The sequence below is a fragment of the Dromiciops gliroides genome, chromosome 2 (genome assembly GCF_019393635.1).
Source record: "Dromiciops gliroides isolate mDroGli1 chromosome 2, mDroGli1.pri, whole genome shotgun sequence".
NCBI classification, from domain to species: Eukaryota; Metazoa; Chordata; class Mammalia; order Microbiotheria; family Microbiotheriidae; genus Dromiciops; species Dromiciops gliroides.
In genome coordinates this window covers 25529000-25552939 of record NC_057862.1, presented here as the reverse complement: position 1 = coordinate 25552939, position 23940 = coordinate 25529000, and the positions used below count along the sequence as shown (strand labels likewise).

The 23940-nt window shown below is 44.2% G+C and overlaps 1 protein-coding gene across 1 annotated transcript; it reads right to left on the bottom strand.

Annotated features, from left to right (window-relative positions):
- Nucleotides 1–991: 991 nt before the first annotated feature.
- Nucleotides 992–22604, bottom strand: NRBF2 (nuclear receptor binding factor 2). Its single transcript, XM_043987312.1, has 4 exons — nt 22397–22604; nt 8348–8432; nt 4391–4431; nt 992–2495 (listed from the first exon to the last, which is right to left on the bottom strand). The coding sequence occupies exons 1-4, from the start codon at nt 22424–22426 to the stop codon at nt 1794–1796; spliced, it is 858 nt and encodes a 285-aa protein (XP_043843247.1). The 5' UTR covers nt 22427–22604; the 3' UTR covers nt 992–1793.
- Between the last annotated feature and the right edge of the window lie 1336 nt (nt 22605–23940).

The window sequence follows — 23940 nt, the reverse complement described above, 5'->3', positions numbered from 1 at the left end:
GTGGAAAACATTGAGACGGTAGCCTTATGTACATACACCTGAGGCTGAACCCCCAGAAGGGAGGTATGAACTAGGCCTGGCTTGGCCAGAGGGTCCATGAAGGCCGGCGGCAGCCAGACAGAGGGTACGGGTCACGAGCCTGATGGACTATTTCTGGCTAGCAGACGGCTCTCTTCTCTCCTCACCTCCCTACCTCATTATTGGGAAAGCACTTAAGGCTTGACGTGAGACATTCAGAGCTCCAATGGCGTTACTAGGCTTCTGCCTTCCCTAGTAGAGTCTCCCAGACTTGGATCAGAGAAAATGAGAGGACAAGAGGAAAAAGAAATTGGGTGGTTTCTGAGTGACTCACTCTGTCATCCTGTTGTCGTCCACAGTGTTTCACTATGGAAAAAGCTGCCGATGCCAGAAACACAGAGAAAATAGCATCAGTCCAATGGAAGAATACATGGTCGTATATTGTGACTGTCCCCTCAGCTCATGTGAAGGATGCTGTCCTGGGAATACGGGTGCCCTTATACCCAGTCTAATAAATGCCATTCATTCATTCATTTATGTATGTATGTATTTGTGGGGCAATGAAGGTTAAGTGACTTGCCCAAGGTCACACAGCTAGTGTCAAGTGTCTGAGGCTGGATTTGAACTCAGGTCTTCCTGAATCCAGGGCAGGTGCTTTATCCATTGAGCCATCTAGCTGCCCCACTATACCCACTCTAGATGCACTTCTGGGCCCAAGAAGATTTGTCAAGGCACCTCTCAGGATCACACTGCTTTGGTCCACAGCGGTGGAGCCAATGGCAATAGAGGACCATGGAAAAAGTGTCACCAACCCCAGGAATCTGTCTCCAGCCCACCTAAGCAGATGGAAGCAGCGTCAGTTGGAAGGAGTGCACTCAATACAGTGACAGTTTTAGACAACAGACGGGAGGAGATGCACCAAATAGACAGAAGAAGCTCTCTTCTATCTCCCAATCATATTCAACAAGGGTAATAAAACACAATTATTTTATTGATTTCTTGCAATCAAATACTGCCAACTAGCATTACTTCCACTCATGCACCATTCAAAACAAAGGAATAATTCCTTGGGTATTTCTTAAATGATGCCTAACATTTTAATACAGCAAACAGAAAGTTAAAACTTAGGATGCACCCTGATTAATTATGTAAACTGATAATTTAAAAAAAAAGCATAACTAATAATTGAGTTCCTTTCTTCATAAGTGGAAATTTAAACATTTCTCCTGATAGTCTTGAGGTTATCATCACGTTAGGAGTCGTGCAAAGTGCGGCTCCTGTAGGATCATCCTAGGAAGATGTGTAGCTGACACGCCTTATTAGAATTAATAAATTGTGCATAACAAAATGCATGCAGCCAATGCATGATAGAAACATCTTCCCAATACAAGGCCACCCGTGGGTTCCTGTATGAATTCAATTCTGCATTATCCTTTATGGCATTGTAGATTAATTATTACATATAGCATAACCCTGAAGTTAATAGAAGGAAAGTAACCGCTGCTGCAGTCATGTTTGGTTTGAATCGCAGGCCCTCGCGGTGCACACTGGCCACCTCCAGCCTGCCCAGCGCTGGCCAGTTCCTCGGCTGTGCTGGCTGCTTCACAGTGACCGTTCTCTAAGTCCTGGCCAGGCCTCTTCCCCTACTGTGGTCCATCCGGCAATCCTCTGCCTGGACCGGCCCACCCCTTGCTTCGTGGTTTTCCCTTTTTGCTGTTTTCACTGTATGATTTCCTCTCCCTTACCACCACCATGTTAGCCCCGTGACCTTTCATTTAACTATTCATGAGTCCTTTCAGAATATCTTCGGGGAGCTCCAGAAGTGGGAGCTCTGGGGATGGAAAGTCCAAGGGAGGAAGATTAGGGATAGGAATGTCCTTGGCTTTCCCCGTGTTTGGTGCAAACTCCTGCCAGGTGGAGGAGGCTGAGGCTGAGGCAGTCTCTGAAGGGGGAGGCAGGCTCCACAACTCAGATTTTTCTACAAAGTCGGCGTCTACATCCACTTCCTTTTCCAGCGGCGCCTTCTGGAGCCTGGCCTTCTCAGCACGGAGCTGCTTGTTCTCTCTTCTCAACCTTTCGTTGTCAGCCACAAGAAACTCTACGTGTCGCTTCAGATCGGCGATCTTGGTCGCCTGCTCCTCTATCGTGGTTTTGTCATCCTTTGGGACTTTGCTGCCAGGACACGGTTCTGTCGGGTCTTTCCTCTTCTGAAGAAGGAAAAGTAGAGTGTCTGGGTCCCTGTCAAAGACCCCTGGCCCTGAGGCAGACGGACTGAAGTGCTGAGACCTGGACACACTTTGGACCTCAGACCCGTCCTCGGCCAGCGGCCTGCCTGACATCAGGAGACGAGGGGTTCCCTCAGGAGGCTGCTGCCGGGCTTCCCACTTTTCCTCGCGCTTTGCCCTTTTCCACCTCTCCTGAATAAGCAAGAGTTGTTTCATGTGGCTGTCCCTTTGTAATTCCAGTGATAACTGAGCCTAGAAAAAGGGAAATGGTTATTTCCAGAAGTTAAAAAGCTAAGGCATGGCAATGCTTCTCAATATTCTTTTCAAATTTCCTCCTCCTGGGTCCGATTCGATAATAATAATGTGGGAAAACACACAGGAAAACGACATCATTTTAATACACTTTCTTTAATCAAAAAAACAATGAAAAAGATTTCAAACTTATCCAGATTTAGAAAGCCTGAAAATTCTGCTGAAGGATGGGTTAGCTAACAATTCATCTGGGGAAAGAGCCATAACTCATTAATATACTCTCCCAAATAAATGCAGAATGTCTGGGTATACCTAGTTTTTTCCAAGTTCTCAAAGCACACCAGAGCCACCTGCTGAACAGTCAAGATCCTCTTAGCCACCAACATTTAACTCTGAGGTGACTGCTTTTCTCAGGACCATCTGGATAAAATACTCCTTCTGCAGCCATCTGACACACAGCAAGAGGACAACCGAGACAAAGGCTGGTCTACGGTAGTGGCTCTGAAGGCACAAGGCCACTCCTGCCCAGAGGAATCATGACACAGCACAGGAGTCAAAAGGCTCATGCGTCAACAGGAGGCTGCAATTTCAGTTCCCTACGAATTGGGGGACATCTAGTGGAAGCTGAGCCACAGCACAGACTTTGAGAACCATGATCAATGGGACAGCAAACCTGGACCTTTCAGAGTTAGGCAGATGTGGATGGTCGTTTTGCATTCCCCCCCTTCCCAGATAAGCGGCAAAGCCTCCCAGGAAGCGACTCCCTAAGCCCAATGGCAATGGGAACCCTAAAATGACTCATTTCAATTTTAAGCAAGAGGAAGGAGGAATCCATTTTTTCCACTGATAAATTATCTGAACCAAACGACTATAAATGTGACCTAGGAACTCTCTCCTTACACTATCATCTCTACCTACTGATACTATTTTAAATGACTCTCTACACAACCCAGAAAGGGTTTTCCCTGTTGGGACACCAAGCACATCCAAGAATCAAACTACCAGGCACCCCAGACTTACCCGGTGAGTAGAACAACCAAATCTCATGGAAACCAAACACACCAACCGGGGCACAGTGGAAAAGGCACAGGGTTGGAAGCCTGAATGCTTGGCACAGGCACCTCCCTCAGGGCCAGTTACTTCGCCCCTGGGATCCAACAAAGGCAGGACCTCTCTTTCCCCTTGGATTTGTTTAGCAACTTTTCAAAAATCTAGAGTGACTCTAAATGGTTCCCCTGGCTGAGACTGGGCCATCCAAGCAAAATATTGAGAAGCAAACAGTGACAACAGATAGCTAGTTCTGCCATGGGATGGCTGAAATGCTCTGTGTGGTAGCAAACTAGAAGCAGTGCAGATGCTCATTAGCTCATTAACTGTTAATACATAATGTGCTACACGAATGTAACGGAATATAATTGAGCCATCAGGAAATTCAGAAATGTGGGAAGCAAATGGAATGATGAGAAGGAAAAGAAAAACCAGGAACACATCATACACAATTCCTAGAGCAATGGAAATGGGGGGGGAGGGGGGATGAACCACTCTTGGAATGACCAACAGCCCCCACCAAGATATGAACAAGGTAATGATGCTAAAGTGCTCCCTCTCCTCTCATTAAGCCTTTACACTGGAAGGAGGCTCACAGGGAGGGTGGGGAGAGACATTCAGAAAAGAATGTGATGTCCAGACCTATGACAGCACGACCATATGTCCAAGGGACCTACTACTGTCCGCTTGTGAATGTCTGAGGTTCCCAGGCAAGGGATTTTACACAGACCACGTTTAGGTGAGTAGATTTGATATTACATTCCTGGGCCTCTATAAGGAAACCTCAACTATAAACCAATTTGTCAAACCACCCCCCCCTTCTGGCAAATGTTAGTAAAATGCCTCACCTGCTCAGATTGTGTCAGCTTCATGGCTTCAGAAAGATATGCTATATAAAGAGAGAGAGAGAGAGACAGAGAGATACATTAATTAAAAAGTTTTTTTTTTACAAAGAACAAATTTCAAATAAGATCCAAATGTCAAAAATTCCGATATTAAAACTGCACTTGTGTTTGCCTTTCAGGAAAGATGGTGTGAATGAAGTGTGACCTTGGGTAAATCACTTCCCCTGTAAGCCTATCACTGGTGCCACATAACCTCTATTCCTCCCTAACGCTAAACGTTTTTACCTGTGCCCTTAATCCCTATTCCTCTAAGCCTCCTCTAGCACTTGGCTCCAGTCAGTTACTCCCTAATGTATAGCGGTCATCAGGAACTACTAGGACAGAGGGCTTTTCTCTGCTGGTTGCTCCCTTCCTCAAGTCCCTGTAGCTTTGCAGATAAGACGACTAAGCAATTGTTGGCTTCTAGCTGGACAGGAGGGAGTTACAGAGGCCTCTCATCCCCAGATCCCGAAGACCAGTAGGGACAGAAGCTCTACCCTTTGTGCTCCTTGGTACTGGAGGAATTGGGCAGCTGACGGCACACAGATTCATGGGCATTGCCTTTGTTTCCAGTTCTTTCCCACTACAAAAAGACCTGTTACAAACAGTTTGGCATTTTAGGCCCATTTGTCCTTTCTTCGGGCTCTGGGTCCCTTTCTCAAATCCAGTATATCGAGTACATATTTTGCCTCTGCACCCTGACCTGTTCTTACATTCATGCCACCGACCCCTCAAACAGTCAGGCCTCCAAGTTCATCAAACTCGAGTCTCCTTATGGTCTTTTCTACTTGTACCTCTACCACCAACAAGCAAACTCTCCCGCTAGATTATCATCTCCTGGGCTTGTGACTCTGAAGCCTTCACCTTCACTGTGGTCTCTGCTCTTCCCTCAATGGCACCTCCTAGTCTGTCCCTCCTTTTCTGGACTCACTTTCAGACTTGACTATACTGTACCCTTAAATCTTCTGTTCCCCTGGTCTTTCCACTATTTACAGCAGGCCAGCTCTCAACTCTGGGCCACACCTCCATCTACCTTCTTTCCTACTCTTAAGCTACTGGAAGTTAGCACAGGTCTAATCTGCTATAATATTTTGTTTGTTTTTCAGGGCAATGGGGGTTAAGTGACTTGCCCAGGGTCACATGGCTAGTTGTCAATTGTCTGAGGCCAAATTTGAACTCAGGTCCTCCTAAACCCAGGGCCAGTGCTTTATCCACTGTGCCACCTAGCTGCCCCGCCTCCCACTGACTTTTAAATATAGTTTGAACTTCTTTGCCCATCATTCAAAGGCCTCTGCAGCCTGGAACCACCTTCTCTTCCTAGCCACCTCACACTACTTTCCCCCCAACACCCTGTAATCCAGCTAACCCAGGAGATCCTTCCTCTTGGACATGCCATTATGTTCTTTGGCCTTAAGCGACCTCCTTTCCTCTCTTCACCTGCTGAACTGCTACCACCCTTTAAAACCCAATTCTCGTGTCACCATCTCCACAGAACTTTCCCCTGGCCGGTCACCCTTTTGCCCTCCTGCCTCAGGGGACACTGTTTTTGTAACTTTCCAACGCACTTCTCTCGCTGCATTGCTGGGTTGCCATGTCATGCTTAAAGCCTAGTCCTCAGAAGGCAGGACCATCTTTTGGCACTACCTCACATTGCAGTCTCTCTGCACTGTACACACGTGACATCCTTTGGTGATGCTCCCCAGCTCTAGTTATCTGTGAACTGGCACTGAAAGCTGAGAGCAATTCAATCAAGGCCACTGTTAAGTGAGGAAATCCCCTGGTCCAATCGAGGGGAGGTTGTCTCCACGTCTGCACGTTCACTTCGAAGGCCAAATAAATCCCACTGCTTTCTCCTGATTACAGAAGCCCATGAAAACAGCCAAACAGAAAACCAAGAATAAAGGCTTTCTACTGCAAAACCATATTGTTTACTCACTACAGATATACGAATAATTTTCAAGTCCATCATATAATTTGTTCAGCAACCTCAGGGTGATCATTTTAGAAAAGGGATAGTAAAAGAAAAGTGAAGCTCAACAAAACTCTCTGAAGGAAAGTGGGATGGGCACATTTCACATACAAACCACTTCCACTGGGTGAAGTTCACAGATTCACAGGCTTCAGGGCTGGGGACCTTGGGGGTACTTGAGTCTAATCCTCTCCCGCTATGAATAGAGAGACAGAGGCTGAGAGAATAAATTGTTTCCCCAAAGCAATAAGTGGCAGGGGTAGGACTTGAACCCAGCCCCCCAAATCTACCACACCCACTTTTCTCCCAGTCACATTCAGAGCTTCATTTAATGACTCACATGAACAACATACTTAAGAGTCACAGTGTTGAAGGAAAAAACCTGAACCAGAGAGGTTCCCATGCTTTGCCCAAGGTCACACAGCTCAATCAATGGTAGAACTGGGGCACATTTCAAGCACTAAAATGTTCAGTGACACAAAGTCTGATGAAATAGCTTTGGTTCAACTGTCAGCTCAACACCCTCCTCCCTAACCCCACGCTGACTAAATGTGGTACCCAAACCCAGTATTTAAAGTATATTTAGGGTAACTGGCAGGCAAAAGGGACTAATTCTCAGGCAACCTGCTGGGTACTTTTTTTTAAAGCAATATCTATTAAAATTCTATCAGCAATCTGTTAAAGTGTTACCAAAGCACAAAGCCTAATTGTGCAGCCTGGTTTGTAGAAACAGCAAAGCCTGCCTCATGAATGATGGACAGTGATCTGCTCTGAAGCCACTGTAATGTGCTCATTGTCCCCAGCTTTCCTCTCCCCACAGCCCCCCCCCCCCCATATGATGACAGAAAGGCGGAGATGTCTTCATCTGAAAGTTTTCAGACACCCAGTGTCCTCTTGAGTCACCTATTTTGTTCCCTCTCTGAATCTCTCTTGAGACGCAAAGCCCTTTGGTCCTGCTAGCCAGGTGACTTATGTTTTCTCCTGCTGACTGAATATCAGGAATGACCTCCACGAGCCAGCACGTGACTAAATTGCTTCTTAGGGTTTGCCAGGATCTCTCAAGCTTCTCTTTCCCACAAGGCAGAGTGATTTCATTTTGGGGTGAAATTTAAACAGCATTTCTGTTCCTGACACCACTGTTTACTGGTCAGCAGACTGTTTTCCTTACATCGACTGACTACGCTCACACTTATTTCCAGTGGCAGGCTCCTAAGGGGAACTGTAACTCAAGTGAGTTCCTTGTCTCAATACTAAATTCTCAAGAAGTAGACTGCTTAGAGACCATGAAGGCATTTGAGTCACTCAGCAATCAGGAAAAGAAAACAGACCTGGTACTAATTCAATGATCTTTGTGGGACTTACTAATCAGACTTGGGCATGTCTCTTAATTAAGCTGACAAGCTCTGGCAGGCTGCTTCCTTTAATCTCTCTATACCTGAACATGACAAAGAATCAGGACAGAGTTTTAGAACCCAAAGGGCCATTTCAGCTATGTATTCTGAGGTCTTCTCAGAAATTAGATAAAAGTCCCGCTATTTATAATAGGGATCCCAAATGGTCAACTCTTTGAAATTCAAGCCCCCCCCCCCCCTCCCTGGTTGCAATAGTAGATAAAGGGTCACTCATCAACCAAACAAATTTCTGTCTTTACAAATCAATGGACACCATGGAAATTCCCCAGTGACCTTTGGCCAGCCTCAGGTCACGTGACCGTGATCGGTTCTCACAAGATTAGCTTTTCCACGCAAGAAGGAACAAGTCCAAGCGGTTGATCAGCACTAGTGGAAAAACAAATGTTCCACTGGAGAGTCAGTGTGTGAAGGCCAGAGTATTATTATTGCTCTTTCCATGCTAAATAAAGGACTGTGAAGACATGCAGAGGAAGTGAAACTGCTCAAGTTAGCACCAAAGTCAGTGCCATTTAAAGGGAACATTTCTTCTAGAAAACTCACCCGCTGCCTTCTGGTGACACAAAATCGCCTCTTCGTATTTCCCTGCAGCTAATGACCGGTCTGCTTTCCTGCTCTGCTGATGAGCCTGGAAAACAAAAATGCCAGAGGACTGCTGAATAGGGGACTCAGGGCAGGCAATGAGCCAAGGCAACGATGTCGTGGCCAGTGTCCAGAACAGCAGGTCTGAGCACCATGTTTAGATGATAAACTGGAGCAAGATGGTGGAGGAAAGGCAGTAAGCTCTTGGGACTCCCAACACCATCATACCACATGATCAACTTGAATGGGCTGAGAGAGCTGGAGGTACTGAGCTTGGAAAAATAAAAAGCTGCTTTATGGTACTGGGGGGCTTTCAGGGAGGAGAAGAATTAAGGCTTCTTTCTGCTTAACCCCAAAGGGCAGAACTCGGAGTACAGGAAGAAAATGAAGAGAAATGGATAAATCTCCTGAAATTCAGAGCTGGATCCAAGAGGGGGGGGGGGGGGTTGACAGAGAGAGTGGGTTTCCTCTCACTGTAAATCTCTGAGCAAAGGTTTGAGGGCCATTTCTAGGAAATGTTATAGAAGAGATTCTAGCCCAGGTACTAGCTAAACAGTTTCTGAGGTCTTGTCTAGCTCTTAAATTAGGAAGCTATTAATGGGATAAAGAATCAGAGAATGAATATAATAGAACTGAAATCTATAAATAAGAAAAGCTCAATTAATATCGTTTATTCTTCAAAGTTGTGAACTAATAAATAAAAATGTTATAATATTCACTTGTCTCATCCCCTACTACTATAGGTGCTAAACAAAATGGCCTCAAAAGTAGAGAAGAAAAACCCATTATGTCTAAAATATTAGTTGTCAAACAATTAGTACTTGATAAATATATTATTCAGTTACATGTATCAGATAATCAATGATGTGTTTTTTTCCTAATTTAAAAGGATTTCTTCATATCATAACTTTCTGAGAAATACATGGCTCTGCTCCTGCATGAACTTAATGTTCTACTCAGTCCAAGTCTCATTATGGGACAGCACCATCATGCCTTAGCCACCCCTTCCTACATTATCAGCAAGTTATTTCAAAATTTGTAGTTATCATATATTTGAAAGGTAAATAATTTACAATTAAGAGACATAGTTTTAGTTCTGCTACCACCCCCCCCCAAAAAAGGAAACCTAGAAACTGTATCAACATAGCCCACATTCAGTACATTTTTAGTTTCATGGATACTATTATGACAAAGACTTTTAGTGCTTAAAGTTTCCACAATATCACAGTGTTGTGAATGGAGAGCAAGATTTGGGCATCAGAAAACCTAGGTTCCAATCCTGTCTTAGATATAGTAGCCTACATGATGATGCCCTCCCTTTCAACTTTCTCTGCCTCAGTCTCCCCATCTGCAGTTCCAGCTCTAGGATCCTACTGTGTTAGCCTAAAGTTCCATCAGGGTGTGGAGGGGACTCTGGGATAAAGCAGGCTCTGGCCTGGCCTGCTAAGCACAGGCAAAGAGTTCACTTATTAAGCCATTACTTTGTGCCACACAGAGCAAAGCAAGGATTGTTTTAAGAAAGAGTTCATCAGGGACAGCTAGGTGGCACAGTGGATAAAGCACCAGCCCTGGATTCAGGAGGACCTGAGTTCAAATCTGGCCCCAGACACTTGATACTTATTAGCTGTGTGACCCTGGGCAAGTCACTTAACCCCCACTGCCCCGCCAAAAAAAGAACTCAGGAGGGAACTTAAGAGATGATCCGTAAAATAAGAGACTGGAGTAGGTTGGTGGGTTCTAGACCTTTTCTAGGTCATGGCTTCCTTGGGTCAACTGGGGAAGTCTATGGTCCCCTTCTGAGTTTTTAAATACATTGATATAAAAAAGAGGAGACTACAAAGGAAACCAAAGGTTAGTGAAAAAATCATGTTTTCCCATCCAAATTCACAGACCTTCAGTCAAGAATGTTTAAGATCCATTCAACTCTAAAATGCTATGACATCTCTAGTGCCCCCCCCTCCCGGCCCCATTTCCCCTCTTGATGTGGCCATCACCCTGTGGGGCTATGGCAATGGCCTGCTGGTTGGTCTCCCTTCCTCCTGTCTCCTTCCACTTCAGTCCATCCACCACTCAGCTGTTAAAAGTGGTCTCCTAAGCAGGTCTGGCCATGTCACACACATCCTGGGTCCCAGGAGCAGAAGGTACAGAGTGGGTACTAGTCACACTGACACGGGTAGGCTACTGGGAATTGTTTTGGTGACCTTCCAAATAGTCAGTAGAATTCATTATAATTATCTTTAAACAGTAAGTGCTCAATAATATAATTTAATCTCCTTCAGAGCAGGGGCTGTTCAGATTGCCTTTATACACCCAGGCGAGTATACTGACTTGCTGAAATAAACTTAATACTTATTGAACAAAAACAACACTTTTAATAGGTAGGTGGCAAGCCTAAATGAAAGGATGTTTGTCTCAGCTCCAAAAAGAGGAGTTAAACTGCTCTCCATACGAATAGCATTTTGATCAATCAATCCAATCTGGGGGCATGTGAAAAGACAGTGGAAAAACTGGGGGGGGGGGGGGGATGCAATAGGGTGGGGAAGGATTGTTTCTGTTATAGCAAAGTCAGCGAGGCAAATGTTTGCAGCCTGCTGTTGGAGAAGGAACTTGGTTACCTGGGTATCTAGTTTTTCTTATAATCACCTCTGCACACAAGGTTGCTTTGTCTTTTGTTATCATAAGGAGCTAACTGAATCAGAATATTCCTTCTTGTGGGCAGCTAGATGGTGCAGTGGATAGAGCACGGGCCCTGGAGTCAGGAGTACCTGGGTTCAAATCTGGCCTCAGACACTTAACACTTACTAGCTGTGTGACCCTGGGCAAGTCACTTAACCCCAATTGCCTCACAAAAAAAAAAAAAAAAAGAATATTCCTTCTTTGCAGCATTGTTAATATCATGCACCTTTTTCACTCGTCATCTGAAATATTTTCAGTCCAGAACAAGGTGAGCTTAAATATTTATTTGTCTGTAAAGCAACTGGATGCTTAGTCACAACTAATTCCAAAAGATTCCTGGTCAATATTATGTCAATCATCGTAATTATAATTATAAATAGAATTTAAGCCCTATGAGAAGACCTTTTTTTTTTCTTGGCCTAGCTAGATGTCTTGCATATTACAGATAAATGGGGTCTTCCAAGCTAAAGAGGCTTGTCTTTATAGACAAGCTTTTAGCACTCTTGGAGTTCTGACTTTGTTCTCCCTTATTGTGTTTTTTCATTCAAATTACTGAATCATTATTTGAATATTGCTTATTTCCCACAAAAACTAGCCTGATTCTATCTAGAAGACTTATAGAACTCATTTCCTTCTTTTAAAACTACATGTGGGGGCGGCCAGGTGGTGCAGTGGATAAAGCACCAGCCCTGGATTCAGGAGGACCTGAGTTCAAATGCGGCCTCTGATACTTGACACTTCCTAGCTGTGTAAACCCTCCTTGCCCTGCAAAAACAACTGCATGTGTACAATGACAAGTATAGCTATTTAACAGTATAAACCAGGATAGAAGAGAAATCAAAAACCCCTGGCATGTAAGATTGAAGTTATGTTTTGTGCCTATAAACTCATGGTCTTTGCTGGTTAACTCTACACCAAAAATGTCTAGATGACATTAACACCTTATTTAGTGATCTTTTAACTTCTTAGGTGGGTATATACAATAGATCAAATAGCTCATTTTCTACACGTACTTAAAAAGTTCGGTGGCAAATTGATATTGAAAGCAGCTCAGTTTCATAAAAAAGTGGTTTAATGAATACTTTAAGGTTTTACAAATCACTTTACTCAAAACAATTCTGTGAGGTAGGCATTGACAAGAATCAGCCCAATTTTATAGATGAGAAAATTACTCAACACTACTAAGACGAGGATTACCCAAATTCTCATGGACAAGGGAATTCAGGAACTAAGATCTCACTGGGCTCCTTGACTCTAAATCCTGCTCTTTGCTACAAGAAAGGACACTTTAACTCGGGTGTCAAGAGACCCAAAGGTGAAGGCACAGCACTACTGGAATTCCTTTAGCCTTGAAGTTTCAGTTTCCTTGTCTATAAAATGGGTATGATATTTTCATGACCTCTGTCATTGAGAAAAATGAATTGTAAAACAATAAGGGCGTCCCAAAAGTCTTAGTGCAGTTTTAAGCTGTAATAGCTTCAGAAGTAGACATGCTATAGACTTTCTAAAAAATAACATTTAAAAGGTTTATTATTCACATTGTGGTAAAAATTAGAGAACTCTCCATAGGCAGCTTTTGAAGGACCTCCCCTTTTGGGCAATGAAAGATTGAACACTCCCTGAAGGGAGGTGGAGGGTGCTTCTGGAATGGCTAGGCTGCTTCCAGAAGTTTTTATTAGTTTCACCTCTGTTGTTTAATTAATTCCCAAGTAATAAAATCTGATCCTTTAGTGAACTAAAGCTTAAAGGCTCCCTTCTTATTGGCCTGGGAGAAAAATCTAAAAAGGGCAGTTCAGAGGGGAGGGTGAACCTAAAAGGTCCCTCATATTTCCAGGACCTCAATATTAAGGAGAGTCACCCAAATAATGCTCCGTATATCAAATTTTGGCCCTCACAACATTAAACTTTTGAATGAGAAATGTGCAAACTTTAAAAAACTCAATAAATGCTACCTATTATTGCTGTTGTAAAACAAGTGATATATATAATATATATATATTCTGGTTAACTCTACACCAATATATATATTATATAATATATATTCTGTTCTAATGAAAATAACACATTTACAGCTTATGCTTTAAAATCTTATACTTTTTGCTCTTAAAAAGGAATGTTTTGGGTTTAAGTAGCTTAATCTGAAGAGAAATCTAAACTAGCAAGTACTTTTCTACTTTGAATTTCTATCTACTAACTTTAAAAATAATTCATTGCTGTTTTTCTGACCAAAGGCAAAATTTTAACTGTATTTCTTCCATTTGAGCTATATCTGCTATTGGCCTAAGGGAAAAAAAGTGCAGTTTCTTAAGAGATGAAAAGAGAGATAAGAAAAGGGGGAACAGGAATAGTCAAAAGTGATGGGGATCAATGGTGCCTCAGGCAACTGGAAGTCAAAGTGGAAAGAAGAACATGTGCTTCTCACCCAAATGCATCTTGCATTTCCTTTAGGCAAGTTGGATCTCCTTCGGTGGTGGAACAAGACAAAAACCCCTTCTTCCCTCCAAGCCTGACTCCTCTTAAACTCTCTCCCTGCCAAGCACCAGTTATTGCACGAGGCACAGTGCTAGGTGCTGTAGATGCAAATATGGAGAAAGAAACTATCCCTACTCATAAGGACCTTACATTTCAATGGGGTAGATAACAAGGTCATATAGCAACACACCATAAAGTTAATAAACAGTTAAATAGTTAATAAAAATGTTATTTAAATGGCATAGACAAGAATAGAAGGTATTTTGGGAAGGAGGGCAGTAACAATTGGGGAGAATCCAGAGAGATTTCATGCAGAAGATGCCTAAGATGTATTTTAAAGGGAGAGCCATCTCTGAGGTAGGTCAAGAGGGAGCATATTCTGGGCATGGAGACAGCCAGTGAATAGGTAAAGACAACAGATGAAGATGGGTGTGTAAGAATCAGTACAGGAAAGAAACCAATGGGGCTCAGAAAGGAGGGTATGTAAAGCTATATAGCTAAGTCGGGGTTTATAGTTCATCTTAGAGGCAAAAGGAAGTCATGTAGTCAGATCTATACTTAAGAAGTTACTTTGGCAGCAGTATGTGGAACTGATGACAGGAGAAACTATGGGGCTGTTACAATGATCTGAAGGCTGGGACTAAGGTAGTAGCTCTGTGCACAGAGAGGATGCAAGAGATGTTGGGAAGGCAGAAAAGACAAGATTTGACAATGGACTTGATGTGTGGCTTGAGAGAGGGGGGAGTCTACAACAATGCAGAGATTATGAACCTAAAATACTGGAAGGCTGGTGGTGCCTTTGACAGAAATTAGGAAGTCTGGAATGGAGATGAGGGGGGATTGAGGGGGAAATATAGTTTCATTTTAGATATGTTGAATTAAAGATGCCTCTGATACACCCTGTTTGAAACAGGAGTTGTATGCATTAAGATGATTAGACTCATGGGAATTCATGGGTTACTGAGAAAGTGTAGGAGAAGATGGCCCAGGACAGAACCTTGGTGACCACTCACAGTAAGGTGGATGATATGGGTGATGGGCCAGCAGAGGAAAACTGACAAGGTACAGACCAGTGCAGGAGGCAAACAAGGAGAGAAGTGTCATAAAAATTCAGAGGAAAGAGTTTACAAGAGAGGGTGGTCAACAGTATCAAACACAGCAGACTGGTTGAGAAGGAAAAAAATCAAAGGAAACTAAATGATAGGAGAACAGTACCATGGAAACACTCAGGAAGAGAGGGTTAGCCAGTGTCAAATGCTATAGAGAAATAAAGGGACATGCAGAAATAATCAGATTTAGCCATGAAGGCATCATCTTGCTTCTGGACTAGAAAAAGAAGATGGTGGCTGCTCAGCCTTGCCCAAGTCTCTCCCCACTCCAGCCTAAGTGAATTTCCTAAAGCTCAAGTCTGAACATGTTCGCCCCCAATGGCTCCCTATCACCTCTAGGGTCAACTATATAATTCTGCTTAGAGTTCAATTGTCAAAACTTTAAATAAAAATGTTTTTTATTTTGAAAGAAAAATTACTTTTCTGCAGAACCAGTGCTAGCAGTGTTACACAGGATGTAGAGAATGAATGAGACCCATGAAGAAGTCTCATAACAGTTCAAGAAATACGAAGGGTGTCAGAATGTATTAGAGAGCTAGGGAAGGAAGAAAAACACTTGAAGAAACAGAATCCGTAATCATGAGAGCACATTTCTCCAGCACTTTGCAGTAGTATAAGTATTAGATTAAAGATCAGGAAATGGAGGCTTATTAGCATGGTTGTGACCTGTCCGTGGTCACATAAGTACTAAATGTAGGAGGTAAGACTCAAAGCTATGCCTCTGGACACCACAGCAGAGCACTTTTGGGCACAGCACACAGCCTAATAAGAAGGGGAGAAAAATCAACATGGCCAGCTGGGAAGATAACCAAGTCATTGACAGACATTTAGATATTAAGAATGAGAGTTAGGTTTAGGGTTATAAATGATTAATTTAGTTCTTAAAACACCACCAGATTCATTCTGTCTTTAACTCTCTTTGGTAGATAATTAACTTGTTACAGATTTCTTTGTCCCAGGGAAGTCCCTATCAGTGTCCTGGTTTCTCCTGGGGCCTAATGCTTGTTGGGGCTGGGAATAAGCAGTGGACCGAGTTAGAAGACTCAGTTTTAATCCCAACTCTGGTTTCCTCATCTGCAGGAGCTATGCCCTATCACCTTAAAGTCCAAAGATATTATTGATCTAGTGGGCTGGACACAGAAAATGGGCAGAGCTGCTCTTCAGCCTCTGTTGTTCTAAACAAGCAGAAGGCGCCGAGGCTGCATCTTTGGCCAAGCCTGAAGACAATGCAGTTTAAGACCAAAATGAAGTCATCTCTGCAAAATGCTTTGAAAATCTTAAGTTGTTGATGGTGGTGACGAGGAGGAGGAGATGATGGTGGGTGGTGGTGATGCTATCAGGGTTTGAGATGGTCAGTATTTGAGCAAATTTCTTAAGTTTTGATGGAGATGGGGGAGTGCCGAAGGACAAGATTTAATTGAGCTGAGTAATAACCAGAGACTTCTTTTACAGGAGTCATGGGATTTGAGAGTTCAAAGGGATTTTAGAGATCATTTAGTCTAATTTCCTTTATTTTACAGATAAGGAAACCAAGATGCAAACACATTAAGTGACTTTCCCAGGCTCAAAACCTAGTTAAAAATTGTTTGTAGAAGATGAGTAAGAGCTACTAATCATGATGTAAAACACTAGTGTTTTATCAGTGACAGTAAGACAGACTCTGATAGTTCCCACAGTAAAAGAAAGTGCAATGAGGAAGGGCAATACAAGCAGGAGTTACTTTATCAACATTTAACAATAATAGCCATCATGGATAAACACTTTACAAATATCTCATTTGGTCCTCACAACCACCCTGAGAGGTAGGTGCTATTCTTATTTCCATTTTTCAGATGAGGAAACCAGGGCAGATAGAAGGTAAGTACCTCGTGCGCAATGATATGGCTACAAGGTATCTGGAGCCACATTTGATCTCAGGTCTTCGACTACAGGCCCAGCCCTTTACCCACCACCTCTGCCATTCTGATGTCTGAGAAGGTGAGCATGGCTTTGGTGTAGAAATGTAGCCAGTGATAATTCTGTTTATTTGTATCTAATCAATGGCCCTGCTGGGCAAGGGCCATGGAGAACTTCGGCCTGTGTCCAACATAGTGTGCATCGTAAAACCAAGACACTTCAACTCTCACTGAAAAGAGATAAAAAGTACAGCCATTAGTAAAGTGAAGACCAACATAAAGAAGGAAAAGAAGGAAGAACTGTTTTGCTTTGCTCAATCTGGACATTATCAGAACAGAGAACACCTGAACAAGGTAACGGTATCACACACCTGCTACTTAAGTCTTAGATGGTCAACTGACAGTTCCCATGTCACCAGGTCAGCATGAGTGGCAAAATATGCATCCAAGTCTCCCTGATTCCAAGGCCAGCTCTCTGTCCACAGGTTAGTCTAATAAAATTGAAATTTCTCATTGACACTTTGCTGCCAAAGGGCAACTCAAAACTAAGCAGTGGAAAAGAACAGGCTGGGCCACCCTGCTTTCCAGCCTGTGCAGAAATAGGCTCTGCTCTCTCTTCAGGTGAAGTGGGAAGTAAGTGCCAGATCATGTGTAATAACAGTAGTGGTTACCAGATGACATTTAGGCAGCGTGGTAATGTTTACAAGGTGCTTTATAGACAGTTTATCCCATTTGATCTTAACAAGCCAAGGAGCTTGATAACAGAGGTGAGGTAACTTGTTTTTCATTTTTTTTCTCCTATAAATCAATCCATTTGTTTAATATATCCATCTCTGGACTATTTACGCTTTGATCTCTGGCTTAAAAAAATAACAGTTATAATTTCTGAACAAAAGTATTGACCACAGTTCAAAGAGCACTGGATTTGAAGTCAGAGGCCCTTGTCACACTAGCTGTGTGACCTTGGGCAAATCATCTGACTTTGTGGAACCCCAGTTTTCTTAGCTGTAAGACTGCCTCAATGTTAAGTACTCATCAGAGTACTTACTACTGCTCCCATGTACCTCCTCCAAGCTTCAGGCAAGGATCTGAGGTAGAGACAAGCTCTTACAATTTGATATGTAGTCCCACTTAGTGATTATAATTCTCATACATCTTAATTTATCTACTATACTGACTCTACGATGTATAGTACTGAGGACCAAAGATGCCATCTTTTTATCCCAAGTAGTACCTTGACCATAGCCATAACACTTTATTTTAATCTTCACAAAGGAAAAAGGTGAATAGATTACCAAGTATTTTTTCAAAATGGAGACATTATGTGATGATCACAGTACATTTTATTCTTCTGTTGATTTAAGAAATAAAGACCTGTAGCCCTCAACATGTGCCATATTTTTAATAGAATATTTCAAACCTATTCTGTTCAACCCTATGTTATACTTAACAAGGTTGCAGATCCCAGTGGCAAACTTGACAACGGCCAAATCAATTCCAAGACACTAAATTCTGATCTAAATAGTACCTGCTAATCCTATACCATCTGGGACCCCTTGGCAGTATGGAAATGTGACACTAAAATTAGCCAGTGCATCAGGGAGTGAGCTTGAAAAAAATGAAGAAGGAAAGGTCAGGGAGTTAAGTAAGTTGTGATCCATAATGTGTTGATGAGTCACTGACCTGGGCAATTATTTCCCTTCTCTATGCTTATATTTTGTCATCTTTCAAAATGGGAACTAGTTCTTACCCAACTTACAGGAGGAATGCTTTACAGATTCATCATTGCAAAGCTTCTTATAAAACAGCTTTGGACAAAATTAGTGCTTCACTAGTTAAAGAGACTAACCACTCCTGGAAATTTTTCCCTGCTGTCATCCCAAATCCAACATTTCATTGGCATTTAAGCAATCTTTACCCTTTCTCTAAGTTGTTTCTTCCAGAAGCAGAACACATAATGGAATGGAGGTCACCCTTGATGCCACTGAAATGAGACAGTCATCTCTAAACCTCAGGAACATGAGGAATAACAATTATCAAAAGCAAGAGAGTTACTAGAGACAAGCTGAGGCTCCAGGAATCAAGTGTTTCCTTGTACAGTTTGGGTTGGAGGTGCAAGGTGAGGAGGAAAGAATCATCAAATCAACCAAAACCAGAATTCATACAGCCCCAGTTTGAGTTCCAGGCACTGTGCTGGCTAGGGGCTGGTGAGACAAAGACCAAAAAAAAGAAAATTTCTGTCCTCATGAAGTTCATGTTTTCAATTTAACAACTATTTATTAAGATTATAATATTTACTAATCTACTAATGTAGATGATTTATATATTCCAGACACTCAAACCATAGAGCCATTTTATGTTGTGGTATGTTTGATCAATTTTTCAAGTTACATTACAACCTAACACAGACTAGCTCCAGTTTTCTAAGACTGAGTAGCATTTCTTGGCTGGTGACTATTATTTTATTAGGGATCAAAAACATCAAAGCTACTCCCCCTCCTATGTGGCCTACCCTGCTCTTCTTAAAACCCATTTAAAAAAAAATATATATATATATATATATGTTAGCCAGGTCAGTCTTCAATAATCAGCTATGCTAGAAACCAAAATTTCCAATACCTACTAAGTCTAGAAGACTAAATATGGAGAACACATGGCTTTTAAGCTTTGTCTCTATCATTGAAACCGCAGGCACCTGATCCTAGCCAAACTGAAGTCTGTGATTCTAACTGGTGACTTGCACACATGTGGCTATCTCTTCAAAAACAGTAAACACCATAGCCCAAATCTTATTTCATTATTTCTAATCATTATATTATATTTGCAATATTAATACTGTATATTGCATATAATGTTAATAATCATTACAATCATAATATATTATGCTTCATAAGCTGAATTATTTTTCTAAAATACCAAAAGATTTGTGCCACTTCACCTACATTTCTCATGCTATGACCCATGGTCTATTCACCTAGCAAGGCAGGCTAGGGTATTGGAGCAAGTGGGCTGTAGTCAAAAGGCAGAGTGGAATTAACTAGTCCACCCTAGACCTTAATGACCATACCTTATTTCTTGAAAGAGTACTCTGTAAATGCCTTATTTCTGAGGATATCCCTATGAAGTTTTAGCACTCAAAAGTCAATGCTTCGTAGGAGACAACACAATCTATCACATGAAAAACCAAAGGGGCTATCTTTGACCTCTCCCCTTTTAAATAAAGCCACGACTTCCATGTTCATTAAAGTATGTTAAATAATTTTAGGGCTGGCTAGTTCATCTAGTCTAACAATTCTGGTCTTAAGAGGAGAATTCAAGCTCCTTGAAGGTAGTACCTGTCACATCTTTTCATTTCTATTCCAGCCGGATGCTGAGGTGCTTAAAAAATGCTTTATCATAAATGAGGAAATAGGGGCAGCTAGGTGCTGTAGTAAATAAAGTACTGGCCCTGGATTCAGAAGGATCTGAGTTCAAATCCGAGCTCAGACACTTGACATTTACTAGCTGTATGACCCTGGGAAAACCACTTAATCCTCAATTGCCCCATCAAAAAAAATAGTAATGGTGGCAGGGAAGCTCAGGACATAACCCTGAAAAAACAAACACATAAATAAGGAAATAGAGGACCAAAGTTAAGGGACTCTTATTTGTTCCAGTTTATAGTTAAAGAAATTGGACTAAGAACTTGGGTTTCCTGATTCCTTGTCCAGTGCTCTAATAGTATATCAAGGTCATCAGAATCCTTAAATAAAAGGAATTCCAATCTTTTTTCTCTCCCGAAAAGAGCTCCACCAGCCCTCCTTCTGCCCCTTTCCTCCATCTGAAAGCACGCTGCACATTTTCAGGACTCCTCCTGGTCAATCTGATTTCCTGTGAAATCAGCTTAACACAGGAAGGCAACATCAAACTGAGCTAATGACATGGAAGCATTCAAGCAGAATCACACAATCAGAGAGAGAGAGAGACAGAGAGAGAGGATTTTCACTGATTTCCCAGTTCAAGCCATATCTGAAGCATAAATTCTACCACCCTTCTCTCCCCATCAAAAAATCTGCTTGAAGGTCTCAAGAGAAAGAGAACTCTTTTTTGCTGAAGAAACTAATTCTTTTTTTTTTTTGTGAGGCAATTGGGGTTAAGTGACTTGCCCAGGGTCACACAGCTACTAAGTTCGAGGCCGAATTTGAACTCAGGTACTCCTGACTCCAGGACCGGTGCTCTATCCACTGCACCACCTAGCTGCCCTAATTTTATTTTTAAGAAGCTTTCATTGTGAGGAAATTTTCTGTTATATCTGCTTGAAATAAAGCTCTCTGTAACTTGAGTCAGGAATAATGTTGCCCTTTTCAAACTTCAAAGCACCATCTATAAATATCAAGTTATTACTATTCCTATCTTGTAGCCCTTCAGATACCTAGGAAGTTATGAATTCTCAAGGAACTGATCCCTTGGACAGCCCTAGTCCAAGGCAGTAGAAAGAACAGTAGATTTGGAGTCAGAGTTGAGAAAGGTTTAAATTTCACTTTAGTTGCCTACTTTATTGGTCATCTGGACACGTTCTTAACATCTCAAGGCCTGTTAAAGTATGGAGGTTAGACAAGACAGTCCCTAAAGTCCTTTCCAGCTTCTCTTGTCCAAACTAAATCTCTCTGGTTCCTTCAAACTCTCCTAGTTTTTGGTTCTCTCACCATCCCCCTCACATTCTCCTGATGGTGGTGGGTTGTCTGTTTGGGGGTATTGGGGGGGGGGGAACGTGTTGATGCTGTGCTCTGGCTCCCCCAGTGTTCTTAAAACATACCACTCCAAACAGAAGACAATATTCTAGTGGGACTCAGCCTCCCTCTTTCTAGACACTATTCCCATTAAGATTAAGACCCCAATTCTATTTCCGCCAGAAGTAACCTGCTCAAATTGTGGGAGTTGATGAAGGAAGAAAAGACTGGACACTCTCAACTTACCGAAGGGGACACCGAGGGCTCCAGTGACCTGTCCAGATCACAGGGTGCCCCAGAACCCCGTCCTGGCCAGCACCGGCCCTGCCTCAAGGGGACGAGCCGGGCCAGAACCAGAGCCAGAGCCAACATGCCGGTCTCTTTCCAGGTCCTGTCACCGATTCAAGCGGGGGGTGGGGGACCTCTGTTTATCGGTCGGGGAAATGGGGGGGGGGGCTGGAGGCAGCGGGCAGAGCTCGGACCGGAGGGGGCGGGGCACACACGAGGGGCTCCGTCCCCGTTTGCAGACCTTTGGGCCCCGCTTTGGACGCCCCCCCCTCCCCGCTTCCACTCGGGAAGAGGCTGGAAAGCCGATTCCTTTCCCTTCCCCCTCCCGAGCTCCCAATCACGGGGCAGCGACGTGGCACCCCGGGAAGTCCGGGCACCGGGAGTGGGAGCGGGCGCTGACCCGCCCAGAGACCGGCCCATGGGGAAGGGGCGTCGGGGGGTCCTATCACGGTGGGATGGGGAGGGGGGGGCCGCGAAGGTCCTTCGAGTCAGGACCCGCGGGATTCGGGGCTCGTGCACGCCCTCGTTTTACGGTGGGGAAACTGAGGCCCGGGGAGAGAGGGGCTCCCAAGAGAAGACCCACACTCGGACCTCGGAGGAGCCCTAGCCCGTGCCCAGCCCTCGGCCCGGGGAGGGGCCGGAGCAACCCCGGGAGTCGGCGTTTGCGGACCTCCTCGTTTGACAGCGGGGGAAACTGAGTCAAGGAAAGGGCGGGCAGAGGCCTGCGAGGCCACCTCGCCGGGCGCCCCGGTTTTCAGGAAGGCTCACCCAGGCTCGCGGACCGGGGGCGGGAGGGGCTCAAGCAGACACCCCCCCCACCCCGCTTTGGCCGGCCCTCCCCCTCCCCAGAGCCGCACTCACCAGGTTGAGGGGCCCGTCCATCACTTCCATAGACGCCGGGGCGGGGGGCGGCGGCGGCGGCGCCCCGGCTCATGGAGGGCCGGAGGAGGGCAGCGTTCGGACGGGCCCGTGAACCGGGTCAGCGTCGCTGCCGAATCAACACAGCCGCCGCCGCCGCTTCCTCCTCCCCCTGGTCAGACGCTGCCGCCGCCGCCGCCGCCGCCAGAGCCCGCCCCCCGCGCGCACGCACGGTGTACTGACGTCACGCGCAGGAAGACGCCGCGGACGCCTGGCGCCGCGAGAGCGGACGGGCCGAGGAATCCCCTCTCCCTAGCGCGATTCTCGTTCCATCGTCTTCCGCTCCTGGGATCTCGCGAGAGCTTCTTGGAGACCAGTCTGGGAAAGTAGGGAGGGGAGCCGGGCTTTAGGGCACGTGGGGAGTGGGAGGCGCTCTAGACTTGGTGATGTCTGCCCAGGTGAGCAGCATCCCTCCCAGTCCTACAGTCCGCTTCCTAATCCTGCCCCCGCATTGACCCCTCCCAGCCCTGACCCCGCCTCCCATTGACCCCTCCCAGCCCCATTGACCTCCCCCCACCTCATTGACACCTCCCCCAGCCCCCATTGACTCTCCCAACCTCATTGACCTTCCTCTCACCTCCATTGTCTCCTCCATCCCCATTGATCTACGGCTTCCCATCTGCTGACCACCTCCCGACTCCATTGACTCCTAGCTTCATTAACTTCATCTCGTGCCCCCACTGACTCCCTTCCAACCTCCTTGACAAACTGAATCTCCTTATCATATCATGGACCACCTCCTTTGACCATATCTGAGCCCCACTTGACACCCTCTCTCCCCTAGTAACCTGCCACCCACCCCCCACTGACCTCTTAAACCATCTCCCATCCCAATGTTTACCATATATCTCCAACAGCCTTCTGGCCCCATTGACTAATTTCTATCCTCCTTAACCACCTCTACCCATTTTCCCTACTTTTATGACTCCCCAATCCTATTCATCTGCTAACCATCCCAATGATCATATCCCAACCCACTGAATCCTTTTTAACCCTGATGGCTATTTTCCCAGCCCCTCTTCCAATCCCATCAAAAACTTTGAATTCTCTGGAGCAGATGCTCTCTCCCAAACTCCCCACTCAAATAGATAAATAGATTAGCCTCTTTTCTTAGAAGATTCAGAGTACCGGGTAAGAGTTGCCTCAACTCTACATCACAAAACAAATTCTTTCCTTTTTGTCTCAGGAGAAGGTGATACTCAGATCCCAGATCTGCTACTGGTTATCTCTGTGATTATGGATCCTCTCTGGGTGTCAGTTTCCTTATCTGTAAAGTGAGGAGCTTGTATCAAATAACCTCCAAATTCCCTATCAATTCTAATGATCCAATGACCATCTCACAACCCCTGGACAACTTCATACCAATGTATTACCCATATCCCATGAATTCCCCTCGAGACTCAATAATCACTTTATTTCATTGACTCTATCTTTGCCCCATGGGTCTCCTCTCTTACCTCAGTAACCACCAAAGACTTTATACCCAC

Bases quoted from the DNA above. Each gene is read 5' to 3' on its own strand.
- NRBF2 (XM_043987312.1), bottom strand. From the start codon at position 22,426: ATGGAAGTGATGGACGGGCCCCTCAACCTG. The intron at 4,432-8,347 runs GTGAGTTTTCTA...CTCTTTATATAG, and splicing joins GTGTCACCAGAAGGCAGCGG to CATATCTTTCTGAAGCCATG. The intron at 2,496-4,390 runs GTGAGGCATTTT...CCCTTTTTCTAG, and splicing joins AGCTGACACAATCTGAGCAG to GCTCAGTTATCACTGGAATT.